The sequence below is a fragment of the Anser cygnoides genome, chromosome 27, assembly GCF_040182565.1.
Source record: "Anser cygnoides isolate HZ-2024a breed goose chromosome 27, Taihu_goose_T2T_genome, whole genome shotgun sequence".
Taxonomy (NCBI): Eukaryota; Metazoa; Chordata; class Aves; order Anseriformes; family Anatidae; genus Anser; species Anser cygnoides.
In genome coordinates this window covers 1288893-1311330 of record NC_089899.1, presented here as the reverse complement: position 1 = coordinate 1311330, position 22438 = coordinate 1288893, and the positions used below count along the sequence as shown (strand labels likewise).

Genomic DNA, 22438 nt, shown 5'->3' with positions numbered 1-22438 from the left:
CCCCCCGCCCCCTCCGCGCGCACCCATTGGTCGTCGCCGCGCCCGGCCCCACGTCCATTGGACGAGGCTCCCGTCAGTCAGCGCGGCGCTGAGGTGCTTGGGGTGAGGTAGGGGCAGGAAATGCCCCGATCGGGAGGGGTGGGGAGAGGACCCGGATGTGGAGGCGGCCGCGGGGCGTGATGGGAAATGTAGTCCGCGCGGGGCTCCCTGCGTCCCCTTGGCTCTCGTTAACGAAGGCGCTGTTAATTACGTGGTAGGAACGAGGCTGTTAATTAGCGCTGCTGGGCGAACGGCAGTCTTGAGAAGGAGTTGGCGTGCAGTAGCTATGTGTAATCTCAGCAATCCAAACCCTGCTATGGCTCGGGGTAACCGGCCAACAACCGCTCAGGGGTCAGCCAGCGCTGCCCAGAGCAGCTCTGCCCACAGAAAAGTCGCTCCCAGGACCAAAAAACCCCCGAAAAACCCCTTCAACCCAGCACTGGAACAGGAGTCCCAGCCCAGAGCTGCCACCGAGGCACAGGACAGCGTCCCTGATGTGCTGAGCATCCCCCGCTAACGTGTACCTTGCAGGGATAAAGGAACAGAGCAGGGATACCGAGGACTTGGCCGTTGTAAACTAACAATTGAGTTTTTTCTACTGTCAGCCCTCGTTCCACGCTGCTGCCGTCCTTTGGAGGCTCCCAGGCACTTGTGAACCTGAGATCAAGCTGTCTTTCGTCTCCCCATTAACTTCACATCGACAATTAGTACAGGAAGTGCAATAAAAGTTGCTAGGCTTTAATTACAGCTTGCGTTTTCCACAAGTTTATCTTACAATCACTCATACAAATGGCAGCGACCTTACAATTAAAAAAGCAGCCAAATAAACAAAGCCTTTGGAGACCGCTCTCAAAGCAGGGCGATTCCTCTCGCGCTTTCAACACAGAAGGGGCAGCCGGGTGCTGCTGCCCGCCACAGCCTCCCTCAGTAAAAGCGCTCAGGCTGCATCACTCCAAATCCGTGGCACTTTTCGGGCTCGGTTCCGGCTCGCTGCACCCCAAACCGGTCCCTCGGGCCAAGCCCTCAGTGGCTCAGGGACTTCCTGCCCTTCAGCATGCGCCGGAGGATAACCTCGATGCCTGCCGGTGTGCTGATGCGCTTGATCCAGCCGTGGGTCCGTTTGCGCTTGCGGTTGTTGGGCTGGTACTCGTTCCCCCGCGCCTTGGTGCGAACCTGCTGCAGGCTCCACGAGGGCACCGGGCCGGCGAGGCCGAGGGGCTGCTCCCGAGACCTTGACAGGACGGACACCGCCCGGAGCTGGAAGGGAGCGGCCGCGACGTGCCGCAGGAGGAGCAAACTTGGCAGGAAAAAAGAAATAAAGAAAATAAATCAGCGAGGGGAGGCCGCGGCGCTGCCCCACGGCCCTGAGGAGGCAGCGGCGCCTGCAGCCCAGCCACGCCGGAGGAAAACGAAGGGAATCTCCGCGGCAGCGGGGTCAGGCCCGTCAGGCCCAGCCCCGTTACCGGCCCCGTTACCATTACCGTGGCCCCGTTACCGTTACCTGCCGCCGGCGGCCCGCGGCCACAGCAGGCCCAGGCCCGCCGCCATCACTTCAGCCCTCCCTAGCAACGCCGTCCTCTCAACAACACCGCCCCCTATTGGCTCCTCGCCGCCAAGGGGGGAAATTGCGCATGCGCCCTATAGGGTCCTTCCCCCGTGTCGCCGCGGGGGATGATGGGACTTGTAGTCCTGGGGAGGGGCGAGCCCTCCGCGTTGTTACCATGGCGACGGGCTCGGGGTTTGGCCTGGTCCCCCCCCTAGGCAGTGTCCCCCTGGGCCGCGGAGGCTTCTCCCGTGGTGGTGCCCTGTCACAGCACGGGGTGCGCCTTCCAGCGGCTCCGAACGTGGAATAGTTGGAAATTTATGGGAAAAAGGACCCCCTGTCCCCCTGGGTTTTGCTAGGAGCTTGCGAGGTGCAAAGACCGCCTGGGCAGGGCATCCCCTCACCATCACAAGTCACCAGCAAAACATAACATTTAGAGGCATAAACATAAAAACATAGCCTAAACATAAAACATAGCATTTAGAGGCAGCTCTAAATGCCGAATTATTATTCCTTGTCAAAATGGTGTTGCCACCACCAGCCCCTGCGTTTCCGTCCCTCTGCCGTGGCAGGAACATGAGTGACCCCATGGAGGCCCCGTCTGCATCCTCCCCCCCACCACCCCATGTCACCACGGCATTCCCCACTCACCGATTTACCCCAAAATCTGCACATCAGCCTGGCCCACTAGCACCTGGCCGCATTCCTCCTCTCACACACGTACTCTTTTCAGGACAGAGCAGCGTCGTGCACAGGGAGGACGATGAGGATTCAGCCTTCTCCTGCTGCTGGGCTGATGAATGTGGTTTTCAGCCTTTTACAGAGCCGGGGAATGAGGGGCAGAGAGGAGAAGGGGGGCCGGGTGGTGAGTCACTGATCGTCGGGGCAGATCTCCGCCACTCTTGCTGTCTGCTCTGATCATTAAAAATTGTTTTGCTGGAGGCAAGCTTGGCTGAATCGCCAAGAGCAGGCACCAGCTCTGGCTTTTTTCTTTTTTTTTTCTTTTTTTTTTTTTTTTTTTTTTTTTTTCTGGACTGTTTTGTTGCATTCCCTCCAGAAGTCCGTACCGGCAGCATCACGTGTTCAGGAGATGTGAATCCAACCCTCCCAAAAACATGGATGTGAAAAAAAAAAACGAGATACATTCATGATTTTCTATCTGTCGTGTCACAGCTCCTGGGTGCTGCGAGCTCGTGCTTTCTGTGCACGCTCACGGGTGCTGAGCTCCGACACACTCATGGGTTCTGGGAAGCCACAGATACCAAAACAGCGAGAAAACGGTGAAAGATTTCTCCTCCCTGCCAAGAGCAGGGATTAACGGCGAGTCCCGGTCACAACACGTTTCACAGGCACCGCACCGCTCAAACCCCGCTTGCTTTGGGGCAGCCGCATTCGGAGCTGGGGGAACCCCCCATTTGGGTTGGGAAGCCAAGGCCGGCAGCGGGCGGGGAGCTCGATAACTCAGATCCCTGGAGGGGGCAAAACCCAGCACCCATCCTCCTGCCCCCCTGCTCCTGGCAGGCCTCCATGGGCGGGCGGCTCGGCGGCGCTCGGTTCGGCTTTGACTGGCAAGTCCCCGTGTCTGTCATGCCGAAAGCCCTCCTCCTTAGGAGGGATTTAAGGGGCTTTCTATGGCTATAGACTACAAGGACAAATAGCACCCCCAAACCCCAGAGCTCGGGTATGAGGCGCCTCTCTCCGCCGGGGCTCATGGGGAGAGGATGGAAGGAGAGATTTCAGTCTAAAGCGGATGAGCTGAGCTGAAGGCACTGCTCCATCCTTCCCCCCACACAGGCGAAAAAATGTGATCGGAGGAGCCGAAAAGCTGAGCAGGCTGCCAGCGCTCGCGTCCTGCTCCCGCTGCCTCGGGCATCTCTCCCTCTCCCCCTTTGCCTCCTGCAGGAACAAGCCTTTCGTTCGCAGCCTCGACTCCTGACAATCCTTGTCGCTAAATGAGGTGAGCATCACGTTCCGTCTCCCTCTCCCTCTCTCTTTGTGCAGGGGACCTGGAGCCCAAGCCGCGATGTAGGGCACGCGCTGCAGCAGAGGGGAGGAAGGTGCTCGGCACGGGGAGCAAAATGGCCAAAGGAGCTGCCTCGAAGCTGACGGTCGGAAGGGATTTGAGAGGCGTTTACATGGGATTGCGGGCAGACAAGGGGAAGCAGCAGCTGCGGAGCAGCTCGCCGCTGTTTGCACTTAAATAGCCCTGTTACATGAGCGTGCTTTGAGCGCGGGGTTAAAAAGCTGCCCAGCAATAAAACTTAGGAACGGCTTCTGTTGTGATGCAATTGCAGTAAATTATTGCTGGCTCTGGAGGAAGACCTGCTGTTGCTATGTGCGTGTCAAATCTGCTTGGGTTTTTGGTTGGAGAGCGAGGGGGCACCTGCATGCATCGCTGCCCGGCGGAGGGGGCAGGGTTTTCTTCTTCCTTCCTCCTCGCAATGGTTTCTTCCAGGCTGCTCCTGGAGCCTGTAGGACATTTGCTGCCGGAGGAATCGGGCTGGCTTCCCTGCAGCTATGCGGTGGGACCACAGGCGAGCGTGTGCCATGTCAGGCTCCCCCTGGCAATCCGGGAGGTTTGGGAAAGCGGCGGGGTGAAGCAGCATGTCAGCCGTGGAGGTCAGGCACAGGTTACTCCGCTGTGCATTGCATAATCTTTTGTTTCTCAAGGTCTTCTTCCTTCCTAAAGAGAGACGTGTGGCAGGCAGCCAGCCCCTGGCTCCAGGCTGCCGTGTGTGCTACAGGCGCTCTGCTCTCCCTGCGATGCCGTTTCTCCACTGAATGTAATTTGTGTCCTGCAGGGCCCTCGGCAGAGTCCTGCCCGTGCCTGGGGACCCTGCACCCAGGGAAAGCGCAGGTTGTGGTTGCATCCCTGTGTATGCTGAGGATTTCAGGGCTGTCTCAGTGGTTTACTGTTCGTACGACCGATAAAGCCTTCCTGACTGCTTACTCCTGAATGTCCTGATAAAGCTGCTGTAATTGTATCAGGACGAGGAGGCTGAGTGTAACAGAATAAATCCAGGTGCTTGCCACCAGCTGAAGTGGCTGTTTCACATTCCCCCAGAGGGAAGTTTACTTTGCAGGACTGAGACTAAGCGGCATAAACATTTTCTTGCGCCTATCTGAGATGAGTGCTTAAACAGTTGTTGGCTTTACGTGTTTCTCAATGCCATGGTTTCTCCACTTTGCACTGAGTGAATGAATGGGAGAGGCTGGAAAGAGCATAATGACATTTGCCCATTCCTCAGGAGTGTCGTGTGTCATCATTAATACTCGCGAGCCCCGGAGGGAAGGGATTAGAGCTGAACAAATTATTATGGCAGGTCGGATTCTGGCTGCAGCACATCTCACACTCCTCTCCATGTCCCTGGCATCTCTCCTCCGAGGATTTGCAAGGAATTAGCAGATATGAAATCCCTGCTACTCCCTGCGGGAGTCCTCGGCTGCGTGTGGGGAGGGGACGGAGGTGCTGAGCAGTGGGGCTGCGGGGGCATTTGCGGCACAGGGGGAGCAGAAGCTGTTTGCAGCCATCAGCTCCTGCAGTAAACGATGCTTTCGGCTCGCTAATTGGGGCCAAGTGTTTACCAGGACTTCTGGCAGGGACAGGCTCGGTGCTGCTTATGGGGCCGTAACGGGGAAACGCACCATCCTTTCCTTTCTCCTGCCCATAATTTCAAGGTTCCCCAGCAGGGAGAGGACAGGAGGAGGATGTTTTTGTCATTTCCATCCCATCCTGGCACAGCCGAGGGTCACTGCGTGACCGTGCCCGCAGTGCTGTCGTGCCTTGGGGGAAGAGATGGTGTGAGCACTGCCCCACGGGCTTTATGTCAGCCCCACGAGCTTTATGTCAGCCCCACGGGCTCTACGGCAGCGTATCAGCCCCGCGTGGCTGCCTGTCACGTTACCGCGTCGGGCTTTCTGCCCTCCACCCTGCCACGTCGGATCTTGTCCCATTTTTCTCCAGCTGTGACATGGTGCCGTCAAGTTGTGTAAAATCAGAGGCGCTGCAGCCCAAAGTAGGTCAGTAAGTTGTTTTTCCCAGCTGGGCTGCTCATGGTGGCAGCAGGGAGGAGGCAAGGAGGATGAAGCTGGAGGACCTGGCGGTGGCATCGGTGCTCAGCAGGACGAGGTCCGGACCTGGGAGCTCCGTTGGCCTCCCCAGATCAATCCTCAGCATCCCTCGAGTCGTCAGCCTCGGAGATGGGAGCGTTTGCCTGGGGGAAGCGGTGATTTTTTTTTGGGGGGGGGGGGATCTGGATGCGGGTATCAGCTTGTGGCGATGCTCTTTGCTTTCCCAAACCCGCAGCCTCGCGGGCTGGCGCTGGGCTGGCGCCGCGCCTGACTCATTGTTGTGCCTGGCCTTATGTAACCGGTGCCGAAATCTCTGCTGGGGGCGGCGGTGGAAGGTAGCTGGGATGGAGCTGGGGGGGGGAAGGAAAGCAGCTCATTGCCATGGTTACCAGCAGCTTCGCAAAGTTCTTCCCATCCATCTGGTTTCGTTTGCAGCCCTTTCATCTGGCGGAGGGAACATCCCTTGGCGTTTCTGGCCGCGGCAGACAGCGTGGCGGGTGGGAGGCGGCGGGTGGGAGGTGGGAGACGGGCACACCGTGCCTCCAGCCCCGGGGACGGAGCCTGGCGTCGGGGCACATCGCTTAACCTCCTGCCGCTCCGTTTCCTGCTCGGCCACCGAATGGCTCGACCGGGATGCGCTCCCCGTGGTCGGTTTTCTCAGCAGCAGAGCCTGTGAGAAGGGCTGCCACGTCTTGGACCGTGAGCTCCAGGGGGAGAAGAGCCGAGCGTGGGCATCTCGGGTCGGGAGCCAGGCGCTGCCCCGCTGGACAGCCCCATCCTCGCACAGGGAGCCACGTTCGTGCCCAAAGCAGACCCACAGCTGGCTTGGCGGCCCAGGGTCGGGGCAGAGCCGGGCTCCTGGATCTGCCTGCAGAGCTCCCAAGCGCGAGAGCCTTCCAGCAAATCAATTCTGGAAATGAACAGGATGGACTAATTGAGTTAATCCTGGGAAGTTAATCAATGTCGAGTCGGTTTGGCCAGAAGTCCTGTTTATAATCCACGCAGAGATCATTAATGCCTTGTGAAATGGAGGCGCGCTGCGAGTCCAGGCTGTGTGGAAATCAGAGGGAGAAGCCACGCCGGGATGCCCAAGTGAGCCCGATGTGGGGACCGTCCCCGGGCTGCGACCACTTCCTGCCTTCCCCTGCCTCGATTCCCCGTCCGGCAGCACCGGGGCAGCCGCAGCAGATGCACAGAGGACGTGGGAGAGCTGGGGAGATGCACAGTCCTTGGCCTGCCGTGGCAGAGCTCGTGGGCCTCTCAGGGACTGCAGTGCTCGGGTCTGGCTGCTTTCCCCCCGGTTTTCCACCTGCCCTGTCTCCGCGTGCGTTGGGATGTGCCCTTTCGGCACCACCGTCTCAGAAGTGCTCGGGGATTACTGAGAACAGCCCAAGGCTGGCACCGAGCTGGTGCTCAAAAGCACGGCGAGAGCAGAGGCGTTCTCCGTCCCAGCGCAGAGGCAGCTGGGGATCTTCCAGCCAGGAGCTCCAGACAGCCTGGTGCCCAGCTCCGCGGGCTCCGCGCCGGTTTGGAAGCGCGGCTCAACAGCGCGCACCGGCCCCTTGCCCAGGACGTGCTCTCACAAGGGCTGCGCTCAGCACCCAGCACACCGACACCTCCTGCTCCTGCTCCATCCCCCAGCACGGGCTCCGTGAGAGCAAAAGGGAGGCTCCGTGGCCTCCCGGGGCGGTTGATTTGGTGCTGAGGAGCTCCTGGAGTTGCAGGACCCGAGCTGCACCCTGCACGGACATGCCTGTGTCTGCAGGGATCGCCAACACGAGCCTGGGGACAAAACCACAGGGCGCTGGGACAGACGCGGCACAGCCTCAGCCCAGCCCCGTGCCCCACGTCCCCACTGCAAGCTGGCAGGCGCCGGAGCAGCTTTCCTAATGCTGGAGCTTTCTCCCCCAGGGGGGCAGAAACCGCAGCACCTGTGCTCGCTCCTCCCCGCTGCGAGCGGCACGACGCAGGGAAGTCCCTGGCAGAGCCGGGGCGAGCACCAAACGCTGGCCTCTGTCCCGAGAGGAAGAAGGGAGCTGGCACGTCTCCCTCCGCTGAGCCGCTCCGCTTTTGCCAAGGGAGCTGCTACCCAGAGAGGCTGCGTGCAGCGACCGGGCTGCTTTCTTCCAGGGGGAACCCCCCAGCCGTGCGCGGGGCTGGCGCCGGAGCAGGCGCGGGTGCGTTGGCTCTCTGCCGCCTGGGAGCTGGTGGGGGCCAGGCTGCGCGTGCGGGGGGCACCTGGGCGGCTCCGAGCAGGGTGCAGCGTCGCCCCCCTTCGCCCCCGAATGCACCGAATTATCAAAGCTGCAAATTATCAGAGCCCTGAGCCCTGCCTGCCTCAGTTCCCCGGGTTGTTTTGCTCGTTCCCTCTCCTGCCCTGCCAGCAGCACGGCTGCGAGGCTGCCGGCTGCATTTCAGGCACTTGCTCAGGGAGTTCAGGGGCTGCTCCTGGCAGCATAACCAGGATGGCGATGCTTAATTCCCCTCTGGGAACACACTCCTCCTTCCCTTCCACCCGTGGGGGGGGGCCACGTTCAGTAACTTGCAGCTTGGGGGGGGCTGCCCGTGTCCCCCCAGCCCCCGACGCAGCTCGCTTTGCTCAGCAGCCCATCGGCATCAATAATTCACCGTGTTTGGCTTCGTCAATAATAAATGTGCATCAGCCTCGCGGAGAGGGGCAGCAGGAACAGCCCCAGCCCGGGGCATGCGCCCTCGGTGCCAGCCCCAGCCCAATGCCCCCAGCCCCTGCTGCAGCCACCCTGGGGGGTCCCATCACCCTCAGCCCTCTCCAAAAGCCCCCCAGAGCTCAGAAACACCCCGAGCGCACCAGGAAGAGCAAGCATCAAAAACTGGGCTTGCCTCGGGGCCAGGGAGGATGGTGTTAAGCTCCCCCAGCCCCTCAGCCTCTCCCAGCCCTGCTGTGGGGCTGGAAATATGGGGAGGGGGCTTCCCACCCTCCGAGCCGGGTAACTGCCTCTCCCTCTGGTTCTTGCGCTCAGCCTCAATTTGCGGAGTGACTCTAATTAAAACCTGCAGCCCCGTTCCCTGTAATTTGCTAATCGCATTGGTGGTTTGGAGCGGAGCTGCACACACATATATATTTCATCAGGATAAATAATGCATTCCCATCGCCGAATCTCTCCCCGGCCCCATATTTGGTGCCAGAAATAGCTTTTTCAGTTCAGACGGGCTTTTCCTCGGGTGTTCCTCCCTCGGCCAGGGCAGGGCCATCCTTGGGGGCCCATCGCTGCCTGCAGCGTGCTGGGGACCGCGGGGCTTTGCAGCCACAGCGCGCATCACGCCCGGCTGGTGACAGGGACGTGGCCCAGACAAAGCTGGACGAGGGCGCAGGGGTTCCACCTCCGACCAGAAGCAAAACCGAGGCGGCTCGGAGGCGTTGTGGGTTTGGGGAGCACCAAACTCAGCCCCGATGTGGCCCCAGGAGCGTGCTCTGCCCTTCCTCGCACTGCCCTGGCTCTCGCCGCTCGGACTAACACCCTTCTCCTGCTTCCCCTCTCGCCCTGTGCAGGGAGCATAATGCTGAACAGCATCACCGATGGGCTCCTCTGCTGCCTGATGGGCAAGACGACCAACGCCGTGGGGCCGCTGGACAGCGTTGAGTCCGGCAACGGCTACAGCTTCATGGAGGTGAAGCCGGGGAGGATCCTGCGGGTCCGGCACAGCACGCCGAGCCGCCCGGCCGCCGAGCCGCCCGAGGAGCCGCAGGCGGGGGGCGCGGAGCGGGGCACGGTGCACTGCAAGCGCAAGATCACCCTGTACCGCAACGGGCAGCTGGTGATCGAGAACCTGGGGGACGCCGTCCGCTCCGAGATCCTGCACTGCCACAACGGCTCAGCGGAGCCCAACAGCACCGTGGAGCTGGAGCTCTCTGAGCTGGCCGGCCAAGCCCCCGCCGGCACGCCGGGAGCTGGCACGCCGGGAGCTGGCACGCCGGGATCCGGCGCCCGCGACGCAGCCGCGGCCCCCGCCAAGCGTCGGAAGCGCAAGCCTAAGAAAGTCATCAACATCGACTGCAAGAAGCAGATCACGAGCTGCAAAGGCACGCACGGCGACGTCGTCCTCTTCTTCATCCACGGCGTGGGCGGCTCGCTGGACATCTGGAAGGAGCAGCTGGACTTCTTCACCAAGCTGGGCTACGAGGTGGTGGCTCCCGACCTGGCCGGCCACGGCTGCAGCTCGGCCCCCCAAATCGCCGCCGCCTACACCTTCTACGCGCTGGCGGAGGACATGAGGGCCGTCTTCAAGCGCTACGCCAAGAAGAGGAACATCCTCATAGGGCACTCGTATGGGTAAGGGACACGCGGAGGCGTTCACCCCCACTGCCATCCTCCCCTTGGCAGCAAACGCTGGGCAAATGCCGGACAAAATGCCAGCAAATGCCGGTCAAATCCTGCCCTGCCGGGGCTGAGGAGCAGAGCAGGGGTTCGGGGTTTGCAGCCCTAGGTTGATCCTCAGCTCTGATCTCCTCCATCCTCTCGGTGCGTGTTTCTGGGTCCAGCTAATCCCAGCGCCCGCCCTCCTGAGCGCGTGGGCCAGCAAGGAAGCTGGTGGCACTCACCCTATAAATAGAGTAAGCCCGAGAAAGTCAATTAGAAGGGGACTAAGCACTCCAGAGCAGACCTGGGAGGAGAGGGAGCGGAGCTGGGCAGGATTAGATCGGAGGAACGAGTGGGATGCAGCCTCCAGCACGGCTGAGCTGATCTCAGGGCGCTGGAGACGTCCCTGCTGTGCTGGGGGCTGCTTCATGCAGGACGAGCTCGGTGCACAGTGCTGTGTCTCCCCGCAGGGTCTCCTTCTGCACCTTCCTAGCCCACGAGTACCCAGACCTGGTCCATAAAGTGATCATGATCAACGGAGGGGGCCCGACGGCGCTGGAGCCCAGCCTCTGCTCCATCTTCAACATGCCCACCTGCGTGCTGCACTGCCTGTCCCCGTGCCTGGCCTGGAGCTTCCTCAAGTGAGTCCCCGGCCCCGCGCCACCGCTGTCCCCAGCAAGCCCAGCCCCGTGCGGGCTCCCACTTTTGGGGACCCCCCCCAGCGCAGGCAGGGACACCGGCGTGTCCCCAGCCCGTGCTCTAGCGGCACTGTGCTGTGCTGACCCCCTGCCCGTCCCGCAGGGCTGGCTTCGCTCACCAGGGTGCCAAAGAGAAGCAGCTGCTGAAGGAAGGCAACGCCTTCAACGTGTCCTCCTTCGTGCTGCGCGCCATGATGAGCGGGCAGTACTGGCCCGAGGGCGACGAGGTTTACCACGCGGAGCTGGCCGTGCCCGTGCTGCTGGTGCACGGCATGCACGACAAGTTCGTGCCGGTGGAGGAGGACCAGCGCATGGCCGAGGTACAGGACGGAGCGGGGCTGGGGGGCGTGGGCTGGGGGCCGGTCCCGGCGCTGACGCCCGTCCCTGTCTCCCTCCAGATCCTGCTGATCGCCTTCCTGAAGGTGATCGACGAGGGCAGCCACATGGTGATGATGGAGTGTCCCGAGACGGTCAACACCCTGCTCCACGAGTTCGTCCTGTGGGAGCCCGAGACGCCAGCCGGGGACGGGCAAGGAGAGAAGAAATAAGGTGGCGGGGACGCGGTGACCGGGCTGCTCCGATGGGAGAGACGTTTCGGAGCGCAGAGGGCTTTACGAGCGCAGAGGGGCACGGCGCGGCCTGCCCTCGCCGGGAGCGGAGCTGATTTTCTTTCCCGGCCGCAGCCGGGTCGCAGGCTGGCGGCGGAGCGCGGAGGCTCCCCCGGGCACGGGTGCGCGGGGCCGGCAGCGGGACCAACGGCAGACCCGGTCGCTGTCCCCTCGGGGACGGCATGGCAGCCGCTGGAGCGTCTTCATCCTGTTTCGTTGTAGTATTCTTTTCCTCACGCAGCGACCCCCCGGGGGGGGGCAGAGAGAGGATGCTGCGGGGGGACTGCTCCCACCTGCAGCAGCGCGGGACAAAGGCAGACGGGTCCCTGCAGCGAGAGCGTGGTGCCCCCCCCCCGGCGTCTTCCTCGCCAGGGCTGGAGGAGCTGATTTGGGATTGCTTTAAGGGGAAGCCAAAGTGGGATTTGCCTCTCTAACCCCAGTGGCGGGGGGGCGACGAGGCTGAGCTCTCCCCCCCAGTGCCACCGTTCGTGCAGTCGTGTCCCCAACCACCGCCGCTTTAGGTTACCGCAGCGCTGGCTTCCGCAGAGCTCCCCTCTCCCGCTGCTGCCGGGGCTCCTTGAGGTGCTCGGGGCTCCTCGAGGCGCTCGGAGCCGCCACCACCGCGCTGCCCGCCCGCCCCGGCACCCGCAGCAACCCCGAGCACCGCGGGGCGGACGATGCAAACCACGACCGAGGGCCGAGCGCTCGCTACCAGCACCGGCTCTGTGCACAACCCACGGATCCCGGGGCCGTTCCTCGCCTCCACAACTCGTGTCCCATATCCAGGCTCCGGGCAGGACCGAGAAGGTACATGGGATGTGCCGAGCGGGGACCCGGGCACTGCTGTGGGGTCCCTGTGCTCCCGGCCAGGCTGGGGGGCTCCGCGGGACCCCCGAGCGAGCTGGGGCTCTGCTCGGCACGGCTGCTCCCCGGCCCCAAGCCCACGCGCTGGGGATGGCCGCAGCCTCCCCGTTACCCCAAAGAGCAGAGCCGCTCCCCTCGTTGTTTTCTCCTCTTTTCTCCCCCCCCCCCCCCCCATCTAAACCAAAGAAACAGCCAGGCCTGTTTGTCCCGTGGGAACCTCGCCCTCTGGGTGGGTGCAAGAGCCCCCCCTCGTCCCCAGCGCCACAAGTCAGCTCCAGGGGCTCCCGGCCATGCGGGGCTGCCCTAATCAGAGCTGGCACCCCAAAACCGAGCGATGGGGAAGAGGAAGGGCCCCTGGGAGCCGGCGCGGCAGGGACCGCGTGTGACGAGTGCCACCGCACGAGCCACGCTCCGTCCCCGCGGCCGCCCCCCGCCCGTGCCCGCCACCGCAGCCTCCTGTCTCATAATGAGAATTTTAACGCCCTCAACCCGGGTGCGGACGCGTTTCCGCACGCCTACCCCGAATCACGGCTCTGCCCCCCACCCCCCCCACTCCCCCCCGCTGCAATCCCCTCCCCAAAAACGGGCCGGAGGCGACTGTCAGCGCCACGGCCCTCCACCCTCTGTCGCCACGGAGTCTGTGCCGCTCGTACCGCCATCGCTTGCGCTAAGGCAAAGGCAAACCGCACCCCGCTCCCCCCGCCGCTGAGCCCCGCGCCGTGTTCGTGCCATTTCATACAGTAAAGCCGTGTTATATTCTCAGCCGTGTCCGACTCGGTCACGGGGACGCGCCGGGGCAGGGTTTGGGAGCACGGCAGCGAGGGGAAGCGAAGCCCGAAGCCACGGGGAGCTCTGACTCGCTCTCGCGTCCAGCCCTGCCGTGATTTATTCGTCACCGTTTAGGGGATCGGTAAAATAAATAGGAAAAACTCTCGCCGTCGCTCACGACATAAAAACACGCGGCCACGCTGCCCTCGCCTCCTCGGGAGACGAAAGGGGGGTGAAGGCGAGGGGGGTCCCCAGCACCTCCGTGCACCCCCCCCCGGGGGTGCTCAGCGCCCAGCCTGGATGTCCGCTGGCCGGAGCTGCCGCTCGCCCTCGGCCAGGAAGATGCGCATGGCCCTGTGCAGCATGTGCACGCCCAGGCGCCGGCGCCGCTCGGGCGGCCAGCTCGCCGCCGCGCCGTAGCAGTTCCCCTTCCGCTGGTTGGTGATGGTCCGCAGCCCTGCAGGGACGGGCTCAGCACCCTCAGCCCCCCGGGATGGGCTCAGCACCCTCATTCCCAGCCCCATGCTCCCCGTTAGCACCCACAGCCCTGTAGGGTCCCCGTTAGCACCCGCTCCCAGGCATCTTTTCCCTGCAGGAGATGGAGGCTTGGGGCGGGGGGCTTGTGCCCAAACCCCGTGCTGGTGGCCAGGCACCCCGAACTCTCCGTGCGCCCCAGGACAGGCTGCACCCCCCTGCTCTGTACGCAGGGAGACTGAGAGGTGGTAGAGCTGATCCCGGGACCCGTCCCCACCGCCGCGGCCCCGCTCACCCAGGGCCTCCACCACGCAGCTCTCCCGCGTGTACGCCTCGGCCGGCACGCTGCTCTGGAAGCAGTGCACGGAGATGACGCCCTGCCCGCTCGCCCAGATCTCCAGGATGCGCCGCACCTTGGGGCAGCCCTGCGGGACAGCGGCACCGTCACCACGGCGGCACCGTCACCACGGCCCTGTGCCCACCACCGCGGCCTCGAGCCCCCCGGCGCAATCCCCGACGCATCCCACCTTCCTCGTCCCCGCACGGTGCTGGCTCAGAGCCTCGGAGAGGTGGCAGTAGGGCCGGGCGCGCGTCCCCTTGCCCACGTAGAAGACAGCTTTGACGAAGGTCCTGAAGCACTCAGCCGGGCTCAGGCGGTGGCAGCGCAGCGGCAGGTCCTGGGTGACCCTGGGGGTGCAAACCCCCCGCCTTTGGGGCTTGCAAGACCTCCGGGAGGTGGCACCGGACCCAGAACCCCCGGGGGACACGCAGGGCAGCCCTACCTGGGGTCGAGGAGGAGGTAGTTGAAGCTGGCCTTGAGCAGCCCTTCGCGCCAGTGCCGGCTCCGGTCGGGGCGGTCGAATTGCTGCGCCAGCACCCGCTCGTCCTGGGCGCAGTCGGGGACGTGGCCGGTCTGCAGCGCGGCCGCCAGCTCGGGGCTGTGCCCTGGGGTGGCCACGGTGGGGTTGGGGAACACCCCGAGACCCCCACTCAGCACTACAGGGCTTAAAAAGGGGGGGGCTCCCCAGGACTCACCCTCTGGGCTGCGGCTCAGCTTCTCCAGGCGCCGCAGGTACACGCGCCGGGTGAGCTCCGTGATGGGTCCGGGGTCCTCCCCCAGCACCCGCAGCCGCCGGCGGAGCGCCTCGTCGGAGAGCACCCGCGGGGTGCGTGCTCGCCCCTTGGGGACCGCGGGGTCCCCGGGGCTGGTGGCTTCTGTGCTGGGGCTGCGCTGCTCGCTGGGCACCCGTCCCTCGTGCTCCCATCCTCGTGCTCCACGGTGCCGTGGGGGCTGTGGATGGTGGGGGAGGGTGGCACGGGTGGGCTCCCCGGCTCCAGCACCCTGGGGTTGGTGGCGTGGGGGGAGCCCTGAGGACCTGACGGGGAGTCCAGGGGGGTTCTGTGGTCCCCAGGGCCCAGCAGCACCGTGGGGCTGGATCTAGGGGAGCCCTGAGGATCTGATGGGGAGTCCTGGGGGGATCCGTGGTCCCCAGGACCCAGCAGCACTGTGGAGCTGGAGCTGGAGGAGCCCTGAGGATCTGACGGGGAGTCCTGGGGAGGGTCGCGGTCCCCAGGACCCAGCAGCACCGTGGAGCTGGAGGAGTCCTGAGGATCTGACGGGGAGTCCTGGGGAGGGTCGCGGTCCCCAGGACCCAGCAGCACCGTGGAGCTGGAGGAGTCCTGAGGATCTGACGGGGAGTCCTGGGAAGGGTCGCGGTCCCCAGGACCCAGCAGCACTGTGGAGCTGGAGCTGCTGCCCCCCAGGGGGGACCCCGGCTGGCTGGGGGTCCTGGGGAGGATCTGGGTGTCATCCAGGGAACCTGTGCCTTCTCCATCCCTGCTGGACACATCCTCGCCCCCAAGGGCGGTGGCGGTGTCCCTGGGGACACCCCTGGGTGCTCTGACCCTGGGGGGCCTCCGGGGCATCTCCAGGGTGGTGTCAAAGAGGGATGAAGAGGAAGAGGAGGCGCCGAGCCGCTCCGCTGATGCCTGGAGGCGGCTCTTGGTGCGGGGGGTGACGTGGCAGAACTGGGGGGGCTGCAAGCTGCCACCCCCTGCAGCGAGGCCAGCCGGGCTGCGAGGGGTCCTTGGGGTGCCAGGGGGCGAACCCCTGAGGGTGCAGCCCTGGAGCAGCGCCGGCAGCTCCCCCACGGCCAGGGGGCTCCGGGGGGGCAGCTCCTGGGGTCCTGCTTCGCCCTGGCACCCCCCAGCCTTGCTGGGCTCCAGCGTCTCCACCGCGGTGACGAAGCACTCGCTGGTTGTGCTGCTGTCCTCATCCCCGAGGCTGCTGCAGTCACGGCCCCCAGCCCTCAGGGGCTGGGGGGGGCTCCTGGCCCCAGTGCTGGGCTTGGGGCCACCCCACCTCCCCGTCCCTCTCAGGGGTCCCTGCCCAGGCTCGTCCCCAGCACACAGCAAGGTGCTGGAGGCGAGGGGCTGGGGGAGGAAAGCCGAGCCCCTGGGGGACCACAGGGGGAGGGAGGGGACAGAGGAAGGCAGGGGACAGCCCAGCCGCGCTGGGGGCTCCCCCGACCCATGGCTGTTCCCTGGTTCCAGCTCACCCAGCTGGGACAGGCGGGTGCTGCTCAGGGGCCCCCCGTCGGAGCGGTCATCTTCCGAGCAACCCTCGGTCAGGAAGGACAGCGAGCACCTGGGCCCCCACGGGGCTGCGGGGTCAGGATGGGGCTCAGCACCCGGCCCCCCCAGAGGAGCAGCAGCAGCGCCCCGAAAGCAGCCGCAGCAGCGCCCCAAGGGGGGCTTATCCCCTGCAGGGGGCCAGCCCTGGACGTGCAGCGAGTCGCGCAGGAGCAGCACGCGCAGCCGGCAGCCCCGCTGCAGCGCCAGGTCGATGGCTCGCTTCCCATCCTGCGGGGAGGGGACGTTGCTGTGACACCCCCAGCAAGGATGGGGGGTCCCGGCAGCACCTCCCGGGTGCTGTCCCCAAAGCCACCCCCCCGCTAACCTGGTCGCGGAGCTCCGGGTACCCCCCCGTCTTCAGCAGGACCTCGAGGCACCAGCAACACCCCCGGGACGCGGCGACGCGCAGCGGCGGGAGCTCCTCGGGGGACCTGGGACAAGACTGGGGTCACCGCTGTCCCCTTGGTGCCTCCGGTGCCCCCCCCGGCTGCAGCCCACCACCCCCCTGCTCCCCCCCACCATTGGCCAAGTGGTTGAGGGTGCCCCCCCCCAGGCAGGAGCAGTTTGGGGTCAGCCCCCTGCTGCAGCAAGGCTTCCCGTGCTCTGTGGCATGGCCAGCGGGGGGGGCCACCCCCCCACCCCTAGGGCCACCCCCCCACCCCCAGGGTCACCCCCCGTGCTGTGCATGGACCCTGCTTGCAGCTGCCCCAGCGCCCCCCCGTGGGGCTGAGCCCCCCGAGCCGTGGCCATACAGGGAAGGGGGGGGGGGGCAGCAGTGCAACAGCGCCCCCCCAGCGCACCCAGCACCCCCTTCCCAAGGCCCCCCCCCCCTTAAAGCAGCGCACCCCCTCCTCAGCACCACCCACAGCGGACCCCCCCTTACAACGCGAAGGAGCCCCCCCAGCGCAGCACCCCCCAATGCACTGAGGGGTGCCTTAGCGAGCCCCCCCGCGCCCCCCCCTTGCACCGAATTGCCCGCCCGGTGCAACCGCAAACCCCCCTCCCCCTCCGGTGCAACAGCCCCGGGTGCAGGGCGTGCAATGGCCTCCGGTGCAAGCCATCCCCCCCCCCCCGGTGTCCCCCCCCCCCCCCCCTTACGGCGCTCGGAGCCCCCCCGCCGGCTCGCGCCGCCCCGCTCCATTCATGCCGCCCCGCGCGCGCGCGCGCGCCCCCGCCCATTCAAACCCCCCCCGCGCGCCGCCGCTCATTGGCCGGCGAGGCGACCAATAGGAGGCGGGCGCGGGATGCCCCGCCCACAGCTGGAAGGGGCGGGGCCGCAGCGCCCAGTGCCTCCCAGTAACCCTGTCCCAGCACTGCCCAGTGCCACCCAGTAACCTGGCACCTGCACAGCCCAGTGCCGCCCAGTAAGTAACCTGGCCCTGCTGCAGTAACCACCCAGTTTCTCCCAGTGCCCTGCCCCAGCATCCCCCAGTAACCCTAACCCCTGTACTGCCCAGTTCCTCCCAGTAACCCTGCCCCAGCATCGCCCAGTTCCTCCCAGTAACCTGGTACCTGCACTGCCCAGTGCTGCCCAGTAACCCTGCCCCTGCAGCTCCCAGTTCCTCCCAGTACCCTGCCCTGACATCGCCCAGTGCCGCCCAGTGCCCTGCACCAGCATCACCCAGTAACCTTGACCCCTGCACCACCCAGTTCCTCCCAGTGCCCTGCCCCTGAATTGCCCAGTTCCTCCCAGTAACCCTGCCCCAGCAGTGCCCACTAACCCTGCCCCAGCATTGCCCAGTTCCTCCCAGTAACCCTGCCCCAGCAGCACCCAGTAACCCTAACCCCTGCACTGCCCAGTTCCTCCAAGTAACCCTAGTTCCCTGCCCCAGCATCAGCATTGCCAGTTCCTCCCAGTAACCCTGCCTCAGCACTGCAGTTCCCAATTCCTTCCCAGTGCCTCAGCACCACCCAATGCACCAGCATCACCCAGTGCCCCTGACCTCTGCACTGCCCAGTTCCTCCCAGTAACCCTGCCCAGTTCCCCAGTGCCTGCCCCACGACCCGGCCCCGCAGCCCACCCCACCCCATGTCCCCCCCCCACGGCAGCACCACCCAGTGCCCCCACCCCCAGTGGGGAGGGGTGAGCAGGACCCACGACCCCCCCCCCCCCGGCACCCCCAGCACCACGCCACACACCAACCGGTCCTGAAAACACGTTTTTTTTCCCCAATCCCCACCACCGAGCAAACGCGGCTCCCAGCCGCGGTGGCCCCGTGCCCGGCTCACACGGTGGCCACCGGGGGGGGGGCTCACACGGTGACCTTGACCCCGTGGGGGGGGCTCAGACGGTGGCCTCGGCCTCGGGGGGCTCGTCGCCCTCCAGCAGGCTGTAGGCGGCGTGGGTCTGGAAGGGGCGCTGCAGGGGGTGCGCCAGCAGCTTGGCCATGCAGTTGTGCAGCTCCACGGCCGGCCCCGTCAGCGCCACCTCGTACTTGTAGTTGGTGCCCTTGGCGTCCAGGCTGCTGAAGAAGGCGTACAGCTCCTGGGGAGGGACAGGGGGGGCCCCCCCCCGGGTAGCGCGGGGACAGCGCGGCCCCTGCGCCGCACCGCCGCCGCCACCCCCCCCGGCCTCGTCCTGCGCTCACCTTCCAGCTCGTCTCGTCCTCCTTCTCCTCCGCCCCGTTGTGGATGTAAACCACGTCGAAGAAGAAGTAGGGGCACTGCAGCATCTTCTGCGGAGTAGGGGGGGGCAACCGGGCACGGCTCTTGGATGCGCTGGGCACCACCCGAGCTCACCCTCACGGGGTCCCCGGGGGTCTGGGCACGGCTCTTGGATGCACCAGACACCACCCGAGCTCACCCATGCAGGGTCCCCGGGGGTCCGGGCCCAGCTCTTGGATGCGTCGGACACCCCCCGAGCTCACCCATGACACCCCAGGTGTCCAGGCACGGCTCTTGTACGCACCGGACACCACCTGAGCCCACCCACTTGGGGTCCCTGGGGGTCCAGGCATGGCTCTTGGACGCGCCGGGCACCCTCCGAGCCCACCTATGGCACTCCGGGGGTCGAGCCACAACTCTTGGATGCGCTGGGCACCCCCCGAGCCCGCCCATGGCACCCCGGGGTCCCTACCTTCATCTGCTCCGAGGCAGAGAACTGGGGCTGGCAGCCCGGGCGGCCGAGCACCAGGATGGTGCGCACCACGTAGGGCGGCGGGATGGTCTGCACGTTCTCCGTCACCGGCAGCTCGATCTTCTGCTGGCTGCGCCGGGGAGGCGGGGGGGGGGGGACAGACACGGGGCGGCTGAGAGCCCGCCGACCTTCCCCGCCTCGCTCAGAGCAAACCCTGCACCCACCCCAACCCGCTGGCTGCTCGCTTATTTTTTAGGGCGAGGCTGAAAGCTCCCGAGCCCCCCGCACGCCCCCCGGCCGTACTCACATGAGGTTGAAGAGCCCCTCCAGATCTGCAGCCCGAGGTAAGGAGAGATCCCAAAAAACAGACCCCTCCCTGCCCCCGGGACTGCCGCGTCCCCCCTGGGTGGGGGTCCTGCGCTCAGACCCGGTGCCCGGGGGTGCCCCAGGGTGGGGAGAAAGCTCCAGGAAATTGTTTGTGGGTCCGGAGGGTCTGGAGTGGAAGGAGCCCAGCCTCACAGCCCCGGCGTGGCCACAACCGGGACGGCAGCGAGGCCGTGGATCTGCTGCCATCTGCAGGCAAAGGGCCTGGAAGGGCCCCGCTGGCACCCAAAGGGATCCCGATGGCACCCGAAAGGGGACCCTGATGGCACGTGAAGGGACTGGCACCCGAAGGGGGACCCCAGCCCCGCGGGGCTCGCTGCCGGCACGGATACTGAAGGACTTGCAGACGACGGTCTCCAGGTCGTAGAGGCAGCTGCAGACCTCGCGGGGGTCCGAGGTGAACCCTGAGAGCTGAGGGGAGACAGGGTGAGGGGGGCACGGAGCTGTCCCCATCCCCGTCCTGTCCCCGTTCCCATCCCATCCCGTCCCCATCCCCATCCTGTCCCTGTCCCCATCCCGTCCTCATCCCCATCCTCATCCTGTCCCCATCCCCTTCCCATCCATCCCCATCCCATCCCGTCCCCATCCCCTTCCCATCCTGTCCCCATCCCCTTCCCATCCCATCCCCGTCCCGTCCCCGTCCCGCTCACCCACGTGGCGTCGTTGTTCACCACCACCAGCGCGAACTCGTGGCTCTTGTCGATCTTGTGCTTCGTCCTCACGAACATCTCGATCATCTTCTGGGAGATGTTCAGCGCGTTGGTCTTGGACCTGCGGGGCACGGCGGGGGGGGGGGGCACTGCGCTCAGCTGGGACCAGCCCCCCCCCCCCCCCCCTCCCAGTAACACCAGTCTCTGCACCGAACCCCCGCCGCTCACCCATTAAACGACTCCAGTTTGGGCAGGGCCATCTCCTCGGCCAGGTCCAGGCAGATGATCTGGGGGGCGAGGAGGGCGGCTGAGCACCCCCCCAGCCCCGCCAGGACCCCCCCCCACACCCCAGTGTCTGTTGCGGGGGGGGGCCGCCACGGGCACTCACCACCTTCTCCGGGCAGTTCACCCGCGGCGTCTTCACCTGCACCTCGGTGGGGTGCGCGGGGCCGGGCCAGGCGGTGCCGTCGGGGGCGGCGGTGCCCTGGGGGCTGTCCTCGGCGCTGGCCGCCTCGCCCTCGCCCTCGCTGCGGTTGCCCACGCTGGCCTGGGCGCTCAGCGCCCGGTCCTCAGCGCCCTCGGGGTTGGAGCGGGTGCGGGGCCGCTGCTCCGGCGCCTTCTCCTCCTCCTCCTCGGCGGCGCTGCCCGGCTCCGACGTGTCCATGCCGCAGCCGCGCTCCATGGCGGGGTGCAAGGGGCTGGGGGGGGGTCGGCGGGGGGTTGGGTGCCCCCCTCCTCTCCCCCAGCGTACCCCCGACCCCATGTGCTTCCCCCCGCCTTGTGCGCCTCCTCTGGGCACCTCCCTGACCCCGTGCAACCCCCCCGACCCCCTGCACCCCCCCGACCCCGTGCACCCCCCGGGCCCCCGCACCACCACCCCCAGCCCTTGTGGACCCCTGCCCCCATGCACACCCCCGACCCTATACACCCACCCCAACCCCTGTGGACCCCTGACCCCATACACTCCCCCTCTCCCCATGCACCCCCTGTGTGCACCCCCCCAGCCCCATGCATCCCCCCCCGACCCCGTGCACGCACCCCCAGCCCCTGTGGACCCCCCCCTGCCCCTGTGCACCCCTGACCCCATGCACACCCCCTGACCCCATGCACAACCCCCTGACCCCGTGCACCCCCCCCCCTCCCAGCCTTTGTGGACCCCCCCCAGCCCCTGTGGACCCCCCCCCCCTCGCCCCATGCTGCACCCCCCCGTGACCCCCCCTGCATGCATCCCCCCGACCCCGTGCACGACACCCCCAGCCCCTGTGGACCCCCCCCAGCCCCTGTGCACCCCTGACCCCATGCACACCCCCTGACCCCATGCTCCCCCCCCCCGAACCCCCTGACCCCGTGCAACCCCCCCCTGACCCCCCCCAGTGTGCACCCCGACCCCCACCCTCCCCCTCGCCCCATGCTCCCCCCCGTGCACCCCCCCTGTGCATCCCCCTCACCCCGTGCACCCCCCCCCCGTGCACCCCCCAAGCCCCTGTGGACCCCCCCCTGCCCCTGTGCACCCCTGACCCCATGCACACCCCCCGACCCCATGCTTCCCCCCCCCGTGCAACCCCCTGACCCCGTGCACACCCCCTCGCCCCATGTGCTCCCCCCCCATGCACACCCCCCGTCCCCCCCGTGCAACCCCCCCCCCGTGCTCCCCATGCATCCCCCTCACCCCGTGCACCCCCCGACCCCGTGCACACCCCCAAGCCCTTGTGGACCCCCCCCAGTCCCTGTGCACCCCTGACCCCGTGCACACCCCCTCGCCCCGTGCACCCCCTCCGTGCCCCCCCCAGCCCGTGCACCCCCAGTTCGTGCCCCCCCCGCCCTACACCCCCCTGACGCCGTGCACCCCCAGCACCCGCCCCCCCCCCCTTTGCCCCGTGCCCCCCCCTTGCCCCGCGCACCCCCCGGCGCGCGCTCACCCGCTCTCGGCCGCACGAGCCCCGCCCGCTGCTGCCCGGAAGCGGCGGCGCGCGGGGGCTGCTGGGAGTTGTAGTTCCCTGGGGACTCGCCGGGCACGTGGGGGCAGGATGGAGCCCGGGCGGCAACCTTCAGCGGTCAGGCACCGACCCCCCGCACCCCGAGCACCCGTTCACGACCCCCTGCACCCACGCAACACCCCCTGCACCCAAAACATCCATGCACAACCCCGTGCACCCATGCATAACCCCCTGCACCCATGCAAACCCCCCCCCCATGCACCCATGCAACAGCCCCTGCACCCCGAAAACCCATTCACAACCTTCTGCACCCATGCAATGCCCCCTGCACCCCAAACACCCATGCACAATGCAA

The 22438-nt window shown here is 66.2% G+C and overlaps 4 protein-coding genes and 1 long non-coding RNA gene across 7 annotated transcripts; 2 read left to right on the top strand and 3 right to left on the bottom strand.

The window, feature by feature from the left end:
• Positions 1 to 6: 6 nt before the first annotated feature.
• Positions 7 to 1368, top strand: LOC136787027 (uncharacterized). The gene is made up of 2 exons (XR_010826794.1): positions 7 to 253; positions 645 to 1368. It is a non-coding gene; the product is annotated as an uncharacterized lncRNA (long non-coding RNA).
• Positions 748 to 1698, bottom strand: MRPL34 (mitochondrial ribosomal protein L34). Its single transcript, XM_013199724.3, has 2 exons — positions 1541 to 1698; positions 748 to 1336 (listed from the first exon to the last, which is right to left on the bottom strand). Exons 1-2 carry the CDS (start codon positions 1585 to 1587, stop codon positions 1063 to 1065), a joined length of 321 nt encoding a protein of 106 aa, XP_013055178.1. The 5' UTR covers positions 1588 to 1698; the 3' UTR covers positions 748 to 1062.
• Positions 1699 to 3213: 1515 nt separating this feature from the next.
• On the top strand, positions 3214 to 11320 carry ABHD8 (abhydrolase domain containing 8). Its single transcript, XM_048052456.2, has 5 exons — positions 3214 to 3539; positions 9183 to 9963; positions 10461 to 10631; positions 10792 to 11008; positions 11087 to 11320. Exons 2-5 carry the CDS (start codon positions 9191 to 9193, stop codon positions 11234 to 11236), a joined length of 1311 nt encoding a protein of 436 aa, XP_047908413.2. The 5' UTR covers positions 3214 to 3539; positions 9183 to 9190; the 3' UTR covers positions 11237 to 11320.
• A 1743-nt stretch (positions 11321 to 13063) lies between these two features.
• ANKLE1 (ankyrin repeat and LEM domain containing 1) lies at positions 13064 to 17385 on the bottom strand. Its single transcript, XM_048052454.2, is given in 8 exon segments — positions 13064 to 13385; positions 13698 to 13827; positions 13930 to 14089; positions 14185 to 14347; positions 14438 to 14831; positions 14834 to 16264; positions 16362 to 16467; positions 17135 to 17385. Coding segments are annotated over 8 exon segments (2604 nt in total). The 5' UTR covers positions 17182 to 17385; the 3' UTR covers positions 13064 to 13212.
• Positions 17386 to 18182: 797 nt separating this feature from the next.
• On the bottom strand, positions 18183 to 22220 carry BABAM1 (BRISC and BRCA1 A complex member 1). Of its 3 annotated transcripts, none has more exons than XM_066983878.1 (9): positions 22066 to 22220; positions 20535 to 20844; positions 20375 to 20433; positions 20147 to 20267; positions 19829 to 19907; positions 19420 to 19444; positions 19113 to 19242; positions 18625 to 18711; positions 18183 to 18521 (listed from the first exon to the last, which is right to left on the bottom strand). In XM_066983878.1, exons 2-9 carry the CDS (start codon positions 20826 to 20828, stop codon positions 18321 to 18323), a joined length of 996 nt encoding a protein of 331 aa, XP_066839979.1. In that variant the 5' UTR covers positions 20829 to 20844; positions 22066 to 22220; the 3' UTR covers positions 18183 to 18320. The 3 variants fall into 3 exon arrangements, with proteins under 3 accessions (XP_066839979.1, XP_066839978.1, XP_066839980.1); XM_066983877.1 differs by having other exon boundaries at positions 18183 to 18501; XM_066983879.1 differs by lacking the exon at positions 20375 to 20433.
• Between the last annotated feature and the right edge of the window lie 218 nt (positions 22221 to 22438).